General features: G+C 43.4%; 1 protein-coding gene and 1 non-coding gene across 2 annotated transcripts in view; both read right to left on the bottom strand.

The window, feature by feature from the left end:
- Nucleotides 1-12,616, bottom strand: part of LOC146612969 (receptor-type tyrosine-protein phosphatase N2-like) — a 210,293-nt gene that overhangs the window by 159,735 nt on the left and 37,942 nt on the right. Inside the window, exon 9 of the mRNA XM_085377709.1 lies at nucleotides 1,074-1,447. Within this exon, the coding sequence (XP_085233835.1) occupies nucleotides 1,074-1,447 (374 nt within the window). The remainder of the gene's footprint in view (nucleotides 1-1,073; nucleotides 1,448-12,616) is intronic.
- Nucleotides 1,808-1,899, bottom strand: trnas-gcu (transfer RNA serine (anticodon GCU)). The gene is given in 2 exon segments: nucleotides 1,808-1,843; nucleotides 1,863-1,899. It is a non-coding gene; the product is annotated as a tRNA-Ser (tRNA).

Genomic DNA, 12,616 nt, shown 5'->3' with positions numbered 1-12,616 from the left:
CATTGATTCATAAGTTAGAACATGTTGCCTTTCAAACTGAACAAGCATCTGGCTTTCTGTTATTAGACTTTTATTTTGACATGCTATGAAATTTCCATGAAAAAGCCAACCTTCAGTTCAGTGAGGTTTCCTAGCATTTGTTTATGCACAGCACTTCAGGAACCTTGAGACCTGGACTTGCTGCCACAAAACCCTAATTCTTCTTTTTCTGTTGTAGATTTTCTAATGTGCTCAGGATCATCATCCTACTGCAAGGCCCAGTTTGGGCCAAGCTTTAACTGTTGGACAGATAGCCTCACATTTGACTCTAGAATACACTGACATACACAGTTCATTGTTCACTCAATGACTGCAAGGTGCCCAGGTCCTGTGGCTGCAAAACAAGCCCAAATCACCTCCACCACTGTGCTTGACACTTGGTATGAAGTGTTTGCTGATATGCTGTGGCACTGTGCATTGGTCTCCTTGAACCAAAGAACATTGTTCCAGAAGTCTTGTGGTTTGCGAACCTAAACCATGTTGCCATTTTCTTCTTAAAGTAAAGAGTTTTCCTAGGGGACCCTTCCAAACCACGGGTACTTCTTCAGTCTTTTTCTAATTTTACTGTCAAGAACTTTAACATTGAATATTCTAACAGAGGTCTATTGAGTCTGAGATGGAACTTTTTCTAAGCATTGCACAATCTGACTTTGGGGTGAATCTGCTCAAACAGCATCTCCCGTGGCACTGTGTAAACACACGCCTGAATGCTACAGAGGCTTTAATAGAAGTAGTTGTCACACTTTCTAATGATCAATTAATCAGCTCCATTTCATTACAGCACCTGGCTGCAACTTACCCTTTTAATTTATATTATTTTCTAATTTCTGGAAGCAGTAAAAGTGTACTTATTTCACCTGAAAATAAATGATAAATGCAAAGTGAATTGTAATTTTGATTGATTTTTTACTCTTCAAATACTGTCCATCCATCCACCTACCCATTAATTTTCATCCACTTATTTTCAAATATGTCTCCTTCAAAATTCAATTGCAGTTTGCCTTTTACATGTTCATCATTAAATCTGTACTCACTCTGTGTCGGTGATGACATAGCCAAAGACATCATCATCTTTCTTCATCTTGCTGGCTTTGACGTCCAACTGTAGCTCAGGAACGTGCATCGTCTTCTTGTGAGGTTCATCGTACACAAGAGAAGCAGGAGGCGGTGCCACCTCCTTGATCCAGCCTGCCACCTCCAACAGCTCCTCTACAGACTGGGTGGTATCCTTCTTTTGCACCGCCACCCCTACTTCGCTAGTCCGACTCTGGACGTTTTCCAGCCCCACCTGCTGCCCTCTGGGTGTTTGACTGGCATCGTCATAATGGTTTTTAGCTGGGGGAGGTCCGGTGAAGGAACTTTTGTCAAGGTAGGCGAGAAGCTTGGTGAAGAGGCTGCCACTCTCCGTCTGAAATAAGAGCCAATGAAATATCGTGGGTAAATAGACTGGTTCTTATATGATGCTTTTCTACTCTAACTGCGCACTCAAAGCGCTTTATACAACTTGCCTCACTCACCCATTCACTTTCTTTTTTCCTATGTAAGTCCTTCTATCTAACATTCTTACGTACTCATAGGTTAATCGGAGAGCAACTTGGGGTTAGTATTTTGCCCAAGGATATTTGGCCCGCAGACTGGAGCAGACAGATCAAACCACCAACCCTTACAATTAGTGGGTGATCTGCTCTACCACCTGACCTACACACAGCCACCCCAAAACTAGGTTTCCGTGTAGCAGGAACAAGTTTCTCCCCTCACTGTAGTAAAGTGACTCTGGTGAGACTTGAACCCACAATCTTTGAATTTCATCTGACACAAACCAATAGCAATCCAATGTGCTATCCATTGCACCACAGAGCCTGGTAAGACAGTAGATGATCCAACTGTTACACAGAACTTAATTTATTTCAGACACCTAATTAAAAAAAATACAAACCTGACTAATGAGCTCAATTTTAAGCTTAAGACACTTAAGACATAGTGTCTCTAAAAGAACATGAGGCAACGTCTGTAGCAACCGTATCTAGGGATGGGTATCGTTTAGGTTTTATCCGATACCGGTGCCAAATCGGTACTTTTGAAACGGTGCCGGTGCTCAAACGGTGCTCAAACCGGTGCTTAAAGAATGGAGAACACAAAATTGGTCCAAAAACCTCTCATGTTCAGCTGGTTTTTTGTAAAAAGATAACAATGTTAGCCTTTTCTGCAGCTATAGGGGATTTATGGTATCACTCTTGGCTGGAAGCAGTGCTTAAACAATGGAAAAAACACAAACTTTGTCCAAAACCTCTCATGTTTAACTGTTTTCCACTTTTTCTTTGGTCATTTTAGCCTTTTTGGCCAGGGTGAAGGGAGTATCTGCCATCAAACAAGAGGACAGCCGCATGTAGCTATGATGATGTTTGCTAGTTCACCTTACATGCATTAATGTAATAACGTGGTTAGCCTACTCAACGTAAATTACACACTAACAACATTAAGCTACTCACGCAGAGAAGAACGGCTGCTGCTGCATCATCATCCGTCATCATTTCTGCTACACTGGCAGGGCCAGGGGCCAGGACTCTATTCTTCGGGTTTTTTGGGGGATATTGCTAACTCCGGGTCCGATAACAGGCAACCCACGCACAGTAGATGCGCTCGGTGTGAGGTCTCGCAGCAAGCTATCATACGGCGCATTTCTGGGCTTTTTAAAAAAACGCTATGCGTCACCAGGTGTTTCATCGGATTTGAGGTGTTACCTCCTTTGACAGTATCACAGTATCAGCTTAAAGCACTTGTTGCAGGCTGCTGAGTTTGCATCTTTTGCTGTGAAGTACAGCCAGACTTTTGACCGCTTGGCCTTGGGCATTTTTAATCCGTAGCTCTGCATAAAAGAACGCACGTACCTGGACCCGCCTACTATCCTCGGAAACGTAAAATGATTGGCTAGAAGTGTATCACAGCTCAGGAAAAAAAGCACCGAAATGTGCGCTGCTTTTCGGTCTGGTTACTACCGTTTATGTCAGAACCGGTGCCATCATGGCACCGGACACCGGTACCCATCCCTAACCATATCATAACGGAAAGAATCCGTGTGGTGCTTTTTCTAGTTAAATTGCACTGCTCCCAGCCAGTGCAATGATTTGCAAATCCCATAAACTTATGTTTTATTCACAGTGGGACACAGAAAATAAATCCAATCAAATGTGTAAACTGAGAAAGTTAACAATTTTAAGAAAAAACATCTGATCATTTTAAATTTGACGGCAGCAGCATGTCTCAAAAAAGTAAGAACAGTGCCATGTTTACAATGTGCAGCATCCATTCTTCTTTTAAAAACAGTCCATAAACATCTAGGAAATGGGGAGACCAGCTGTAGGACTTCTGGGAGACGTATATTATCCAATTCTTGTGTGATATAATATTCTAGCTGCTCAGCAGTCCAGGGTACTCTTTTTCCTATTTTCATTTCATTTCATTACAATTGCTTTCAGTTGCTGAAAGATCTGGACTTAGTGGCAGGCTAGCTCTGCACCTGGACTCTTCTAAAACTGTACGAAGCCATGGTGTGATAATAATAGATGAAGAATGTGATTTATCACAGTCTTGCTGAAATATGCAAGACCTTGCCTGAAATATGTGTCATCTGGATGGGAGCATTTGTTGCTCTAAAACCCACGTATACCTTTTAGCATTGAAGGTGCCTTTCCAGATGTGCAAGCTGCTAATTCCAATGGCTCGAATGCACCCCCAAACCATCAGAGATCCGGGCATGGATCCATCCTACCTTGTGCCAATAGTTCAGGCTGGTACTGGTGGTTTAATGCCGTGGGAGTTATTTTCTTGGCACATTTTTGATTATTTAGTATCCACTGAGCATTGTTTAGCCTACCTGATGGTTGCTTCCAGCAAGATAAGGTGCCATGTGACTAATCTCAAACATGAAAATCAGTTCACTGTACTCAGATGGCCTCTACAGTCACCAGATCACAACCTAATAGAGTACCTTCGGGATGTGGTGGAATGGGAAATTTGTCTGTAGCCAACAAATTTGCAGCAACCGTGTGCTGTTAGGCATACTTAATGAAGTGGCTGTTAAGTGTCTAATGAAACAATATTGAATCAAGTTCTTTTTCTTTTAAACTGAACTTGTGGGAGTTTTCCTGTTGCTGACATTAGCGTGTTGGCGATCTGCAGCTACAGGCATGAGGAAATAATTGCCTTGAATCAAAGAACAGCCACCCTGTCAGACTTATGCTGAATAGGGTTTTAATATGCTATTATTCTTCTGGTCCTAGCTTCAGGGTAATTGCTCGTCTTGTCAAGAACTACATCTCACTGCAGCAGCAATGCCATGTGAGCTAAAAACATAGTTTGTTCTGTCTCTGAGCACTTTGAAATACAATCTTCTTTGCAACTTCAAATTGTTTTTTGGGACCAGCAAGATGCATCAGCCTGGAGGGAATTTTCAACGAGCAGAAACAAAATAAGAAATGAGTACAAGAAATAAGCACAGAGAAGACGTTGCTTCTATTCCGGCGTTGATTTCAGCAAATCTTATCATAAATATATTTTTCGCTACAAAACACAAATAAAAAGTAGTTGAAAATGACATATTACATTTTATTTGTAAAGTCAGATATATGGACAAATGAATAACAGTCCCACAGTCACGAAATCCCTTTCACTAAGCTGAATGGGTTTTTATCAAACACTGCAGCAATAGATAACTATTGCTCTAAAGGTAGTGCAGCATTTAGTTATGTGTCAGCATGTTATCTGACATAAAGCTGTGTGATAAACATCAGTCTTCTGGATTGGAAAGTTGTGTATTTGTTTGTGTTTATGGACACATAATGACATAATGTCAATGTGGAATTTTTGCATTCTGTAAAAATGAAAAATATTCATTCTTTCCTTATATCTATCTATCTATCTATCTATCTATCTATCTATCTACCGTAATTGTCGGGCTATAAGCCGCTACTTTTTGCACAAGCTTTGAACCCTGCGGCTTTTAGTCAGGTGCGGCTTTTCTATGGATTGTCCCTGATTTTTGTCATATCGTAAGACGATTTGTTTTGTTTGTTCCGCTGTTGTACGGCACTACGTTGCCTGGCGGAAGGGCATGTGATCAGACACACAGTATCGGGGTTCAAGAGTGGTATGTTGGTCACATGTCCATCCGCCAGGCAACATAGTGCCGTACAAGTAGCTCGAAAAACAAACTTCAAAGTAGCGCTACACGTTCAGCGGGAGTCGTGGATGGTGTGCGGCAATAAACTTGCGAAAAGCAAGTTATGCTCAACTCCACCGGTGGAATCTGACAGCGTGGAAAAGTGTGAAAACATCCATCCATCCACCTGAGCCTAAAAGGTAGTCTGAATCTATTTTTCTGGTGTGTAGGTTATTGTTATGTATTACATTTGTTACTCGTTTTTGAAGCACAGCACATGTTTCGTACTTGTAATTACCGCTACTTGTACATATACCTAAAAAGTTGTGCAAATATGTACCCATAACTTGTTTTTCAAAATATTAATAAAAGAGATGTGTCTCCAAACAGCCATCTCTTTCCTGACAATTCGCTTTGTGCATATTCTCTTACATATGATAAGTCAACATTGAAACACCTGCGGCTTTTAGTCAGGTGCGGCTAATGTATGAACAAAACAGGATTTTCCCCTGATTTTAGCTTGTGCGGCTAATATTCAGGTGCGCTTTGTAGTCCGGGAAATACGGTATCTATCTATCTATCTATCTATCTATCTATATATATATATATATATATATATATATATATTAGGGGTGCAACGATACACAAAATTCACGGTTTGGTTCGGTTCGATACTTTGGTGTCACGGTTCGATATTTTTTCGATACAAAAGAAATGTTCATGCCTTTTTAATTTGTCATTTATTAAAATTATAAATATATATTTTAACTCAAAAGTACAGTTTTTAAATTTAACCCTAACCAGCGAATGCGCACCTGCGGACCACTTATGTGCAGCCCTGGTTATATAGCTCATCATATCGCAGCCACAGAAATTCTTTTGTCCATGAAACCATAAAGCTGCACTTTCTTTTTGCCTCATAGTCTGATTTGTCATAACTTCTCCGTTTTGTGGTAAGCTTTTCTTTGGCTGTCACTTCTTCACCCTGACCTGTCTTATTTGGCTCAGCAGAACTAAAATATATATGCTGCTGGTTTTACACACACACTCACATAAGCTCAGCGATTCTCTGCGCGATCAACCTCTCACATGTTTAAGCTTGCTGCGGGAGATGTGAGTGTGGCCACTACCAGCTCCACCACCATCATCAAGTTTGCTGACGACACCGTCGTGGTGGGCCTGATCTCTGATAACAACGAGACGGCCTACCTGAAGGAGATTAGGAATCTGGAGAACTGGTGCCAGAGGAACAACCTCCTTCTAAACGTCAGTAAGACAAAGGAGCTGATAGTGGACTTCAGCACTAAGCAGGAGAGGAACTACCAGACCCCCGTCATCAACGAGTGCCCAGTGGAGAGAGTGGACAGCTTCAAATACCTCGGAGTTCACATCACGCAGGACCTGTCATGGTCCTGTCACATCAACACCGTGGTGAAAAAGGCCCGACAGCGTCTCTACCACCTCAGACGCTTGAGAGACTTCCAACTGCCCTCCAAGGTGCTCAGGAACTTTTACTCGTGCACCATAGAGAGCATCCTGGCGGGAAACATCTTAACCTGGTTCGGGAACAGCACCATGCAGGACAGACGAGCTCTACAGAGGGTTGTGCGATCAGCTGAGCGCACCATCCGCTCCGAGCTCCCTGACCTGCACTCAATCTACAGCAGGCGGTGCTGGACCAAGGCCAGGAAGATCGTGAAGGACCTCAGCCATCCCAACAACAGACTGTTCTCTCTGTTGAGGTCAGGAAAGCGATTCCGCTCCCTGAAGACCAACACAGAGAGACTGAGGAGGAGCTTCTTCCCGCAGGCGATACGGTCTCTCAATCACACCACCACACAGTACTGACCCACACATATGGTTCTTACACACACACTGGACTTTCTGGACTTTGGTTTTGCACAACACTGGTCACTATATTCTTCATTTCCGGTTAATACTTGTACAGCTGCTGTTATTGTGTATATATTTATTTATATTTAGATTTCTTCATACATTCTTATATAGTTCTATATTGTGTATTTTGTTGTACAGTTATTTTATTTTCAACTTTAATTATTCAAGATGGCGCCGAGTATGGCAGCCTCGTCGCGAGCTCCCCCAAGCAACGGCTTTCTTCTGTGTTTAATTTTACTTTTCCTTTATTTTTTCACGAGCAGCACTTGTCTCCTTGTGTACGACCGACAAACCTTACTGGACATAAAAGACGGTCTTTCTAATAACTTTCCGGAGTTCAAGTTTTGCAACACGGACGCTCCGTTTGCAGACCCCCCATTCATCTCACCTGAGACGCCTTTGTTCTCTGGCCCTGGAGGCCGCAAACGCCGACGCAGAGGGAGAAGATCTGGCGTTCTGGTTCGACTGAGACGGCGCACTTACAGACCACCGTTACCCAGTTTATTACTGGCTAATATGCAGTCTCTGGAGAACAAGCTGTGCGAGCTTCGGGCACGGATCTCATTCCAGCGAGAGATGCGGGACTGCTGCGTGATATGCCTCACAGAAACCTGGCTATCGGACAAAGTACCGGACTCCGCAATACAACTGCCGGGGTTCTCTGTGCACCGCGCGGACAGGTCACAGGATCTTACTGGGAAAAGCAGAGGCGGTGGTGTGTGTTTCATGATCAACAACAGCTGGTGTGATTATGCGAACGTGCACCCGGTCAAATCCTTCTGCTCACCGGACCTGGAGTACCTGATGATTAAGTGCCGGCCATTCTGGCTACCGAGGGAATTTACAGCAGTGATTATTACGGCTGTTTACATTCCCCCACAAGCCGACACTGACCGTGCACTCAGGGAACTGTACAGCGCGATCAGCAGTGAGGAAACCGCACACCCAGAGGCAGCGTTTATCACAGCCGGAGACTTTAATAAGGGAGACCTGAAGAAAGTCTCACCAAAACTCCATCAACACATCCTTTTCAACACACGTGGAAACCGGCTACTCGACCACTGTTACACCTCTTTCCGGGATGCGTACAAAGCCCTCCCCCGCGCCCCATTCGGCCAATCAGATCACTGCTCCATCCTGCTCCTGCCCGCCTACAGGCAGAAGCTGAAACAGGAAGCTCCAACCCGGAGGGCGGTGCACTGTTGGACGGACCAATCGGAGTCTGCGCTGCGGGACTGTTTTGATCACGCGGACTGGGAAATGTTTCACGTGGCCGCCAGAGACATTGATGAATACACAGACTCAGTCTGTGGATTTATCAGGAAATGCGTGGAAGATGTCGTCCCATCCAGAACAGTCAAATCCTTCCCAAATCAAAAACCCTGGATTAACGGAGATGTTCGCGCGGCACTGGCGGCACGGAACACCGCCTTTGCCTCCGCAAACACATCGGACTACAAACACGCACATTACCAACTCCGGAAGACGATCAAAGCAGCCAAACGTGAGTACAGGGACAGGGTGGAACAACAGTTTGACAACCCTCGGAGTATGTGGCAGGGACTAAACACGATCACAGCCTTTAGAGGGAAAACCAGCACACCGCAGACCACGGCCTCTCTGTGTGAGGATCTAAACGTATTCTACGCTAGATTCGACACAGCGAACACCATGAGACCGGACAGTGTGCGCACCGCGGATGACGTCAGTGCGCACACTGTGTCTGAGGAGGATGTGCGGAAGTGCTTCAGGAAGGTGAACGCACGCAAAGCTACTGGTCCGGACGGGATTCCCAGCCGCGTCCTCAGGTCATGCGCGGCTCAGCTGGCTGGAGTGTTCACGCACATCTTCAACCTTTCCCTCTCTCTGTCTGTAGTCCCAGCCTGCTTCAAAATGGCCACCATCGTCCCTGTACCCAAATCCTCCACCATCTCCTCATTGAACGACTGGCGACCTGTAGCCCTGACCCCCATCGTAAGCAAATGCTTCGAGAAGCTGGTCAGGGACTTCATCTGCTCTGCACTACCCGACTCACTGGACCCTCTACAGTTTGCATACCGCCACAACAGGTCCACTGATGATGCCATAGCCCTGACACTACACACTGCCCTGTCACACCTGGAGAAGAGAGACACGTATGTGAGGATGCTGTTTGTAGATTACAGCTCAGCATTCAATACCATCGTTCCCTCGAAGCTGGACAGGAAACTGCAGGATCTAGGACTGAGCAGCTCCCTCTGCAGCTGGATCCTTAGCTTCCTGTCTGACAGACGCCAGGTGGTCAGACTGGGCAGCATCACCTCATCCCCCATCACACTGAACACTGGTGCTCCACAGGGGTGTGTACTGAGCCCTCTCCTGTACTCACTCTACACCTACGACTGCACGGCCACTAACAGCTCCAACATCATTGTGAAGTTTGCGGACGACACTACAGTGGTGGGTCTTATCACCAACAGTGATGAGACAGCTTACAGGGAGGAGGTCAGCGCCCTGACCCACTGGTGTCAAGACAACCATCTCACCCTCAACGTCGCAAAGACAAAGGAGTTGATAGTGGACTTCCGGAGGTGCAGAGAAGTACACACCCCCATCACCATCAACGGCGCTGCTGTGGAGAGAGTGAGCAGCTTCCGGTTCCTTGGAGTACATCTGGCTGAGGATCTTACGTGGTCAGTACACACAAACAAAACAGTGAAGAAGGCGCAGCAGCGCCTCTTCTTTCTCAGGAGACTGAAAAGATTCGGCATGAGCCCCCGCATCCTCAGGACCTTCTATCACTGTGCCATTGAGAGCATCCTCACTGGATGCATCACCACCTGGTATGGCAACAGCACCGCCTACAACCGCAAAGCTCTCCAGCGAGTAGTGCGGTGCTCTGAACGGATAATTGGAGGTGAGCTTCCCTCCCTCCAAGACATCTACAGGAAGCGGTGCCTGAGGAAAGCGGGGAGGATCATCAAGGACTCCAGTCACCCCAGCCATAAACTGTTCAGACTACTTCCATCAGGAAGGAGGTTCTGCAGCATCCGGTCCCGTACCAGCAGACTGAGAGACAGCTTCTTCCACCAGGCCATCAGACTGCTGAACACGTCATAGACACCTCAGCTTCACTACTGGAACTTTAACATTATGCACTCCACACTGTATATAAATGCCACTTGTTTTGCACATATTCAACTCTGTATATTTTATATATTTTATTATTATTATTATTATTATTATTATTATTATTATTATTTATTTATTTTTTTAATTTTTTTTTTTTAACTATTTAATTTGTAAAAATGTGCATACACACACACACCACACACACACACACACACGTAGGAAAATATTTAGTATACACATCCAGAAATGCATACACTATTATATATTGTACATATATTTATTAGTTTCAGGTTGGCCATTCTTGTATTTTGCTCGTTTGTGTTGTTGTGTTTGCACATCTCTGTTGCTTGTGGGGCTCGCACACAAGAATTTCACTCGCATGTGCTGTGCCAGTGTGCCTGCACATGTGATGTGACAATAAAAGTGATTTGATTTGATTTGATTTGATTTGACTTTCTGGACTTTGGTTTTGCACAACACTGGTCACTATATTCTTCATTTCCGGTTAATACTTGTACAGCTGCTGTTATTGTGTATATATTTATTTATATTTAGATTTCTTCATACATTCTTATATAGTTCTATATTGTGTATTTTGTTGTACAGTTATTTTATTTTCAACTTTAATTTATATATTTATCTTTATCTTATTCTTCCCAGTTAAATTTACCCTTCATTCTAATTTGTGTTGTACAGTTATTTCATTTTTAACCTTAATTTATATTTTATTCCTTCCTAGTTAAATTTACCCTTTTTAATTTTTCATATTTATTTCCTATCTTATTCATAGCCTTTTCCTTTTTTGTTCTCTTTAGGTCACGAGCAGTTGTCCAAGCATTTCACTACATATCGTACTGTGTATGACTGTGTACGTGACAAATAAAATTTGAATTTGAATTTGAATTTGATTTCACTTGTCATGTTTGCGTAGTAAGCTAACGATTAATAAGACGATGTCAGAGGAATTGGTGCACAAATTATCATCACTCACAGATCAGTACTGTCGCTCTCTATACACAGTTCGCACGATTGCAAAGTGAAAGCAAAAAAACAAGCGCAAATTCAAACGCGATTTCAATATGTCACATATTGACAGTGGCTCACCGATGCCAATGACATAATTACCCAGCTACATTTCCGAAAGAATGCAAAAGCATTGACATATATTTTTCCTTCCTACAATAGCCCGACGGGCAGGGAAGAGATAGTTTTTGGTAGCCCGACTGAAAAAAATCGCTAGCCCCAGGACGTCGGGCTAGCGATATTGCGAGCCCTGTATCTGATTGAGGAATCACTCATCTTTGGAAAAGAGAGTTTATTACAGAGCAATGTCTCTTTCCAAAATAAAAGCTATACTATCCGCTTCTTCTGGGCTATATTCTCAGCAGCATAAGGAGAATCATGTGCTAACGGCTGTTTAAATGACCCGGGTAAAGTTAGTAGCATGCTTGTTGTTTTTGTCTTTGCACTAGGATGATGTCGGCGTAAATGTGCAGTCATATTCGTTGTGTTCCCACTAGTGCTTTCAGGTTAATCTGGTTGAAATGACCTTAACGCCACAACATGGCAAATCTCAGTTAACGAGCTACCGCCGATCGCCCCGTGCATGGGGCTAGACGGCCAACACGTTAACGAGCTAACTGCGCTAACACACTAGTTCCCACCCATGTAATTGAGCATTGCATGGCACATCCAACATACTGTTTTACTTTAGTCCATGACTCGCTTACCTTCAGAGTCATACGTCACATGAAAACCAAAATAATTCCAAACGCCAGATCTGAATGAGGGTGGGGGAGGTCCATGTTCCAAGGAGAGCTTAACTTCTGTCTCGCTAGCTTGCCCTGCGCTCTTCCTTCTGAGGATGCTGTCTGTGTGGAGCGCTCAGTAGATCTGCGCTCGACAGTGCAGCCTAGGCGGAGTAGTCGAACGCAGATTCACTGAGCGCTCAACACAGACAGCATCGTCAGAAGGAAAGTTGATAAAATAAATTACAAATGTTGTATTGTTCGATACATATGCGTACCGAACCTAAAGCACTGTATCGAACGGTTCAATATCGATACGAATATCGTTGCACCCCTAATATATATATATATATACACACACACACACATTCACACACACATATATATACATATATATATATATATGTGTGTATGTATATATATATATATATACATACACACACACATACACACATATATATACATATATATGTGTGTATATATATATATATATATATATATATATATATATATATATATATATATATATATTGATCTATAGATATATAGATAGATATAAGGAAAGAGTGAATATTTTTCATTTATATACACTTATATACACACACATATATATATATATATTTGTGCTGTCAGCGTTAATCTCGTTAAAATTACGTTAATGCTA

This window comes from Diplotaxodon limnothrissa, linkage group LG18, assembly GCF_057381915.1.
Source record: "Diplotaxodon limnothrissa isolate DT_005_m linkage group LG18, D_limnothrissa_male_GT1.1, whole genome shotgun sequence".
In the NCBI taxonomy this organism is placed as follows: domain Eukaryota; kingdom Metazoa; phylum Chordata; class Actinopteri; order Cichliformes; family Cichlidae; genus Diplotaxodon; species Diplotaxodon limnothrissa.
This window is presented reverse-complemented; position numbering and strand designations above follow the sequence as displayed.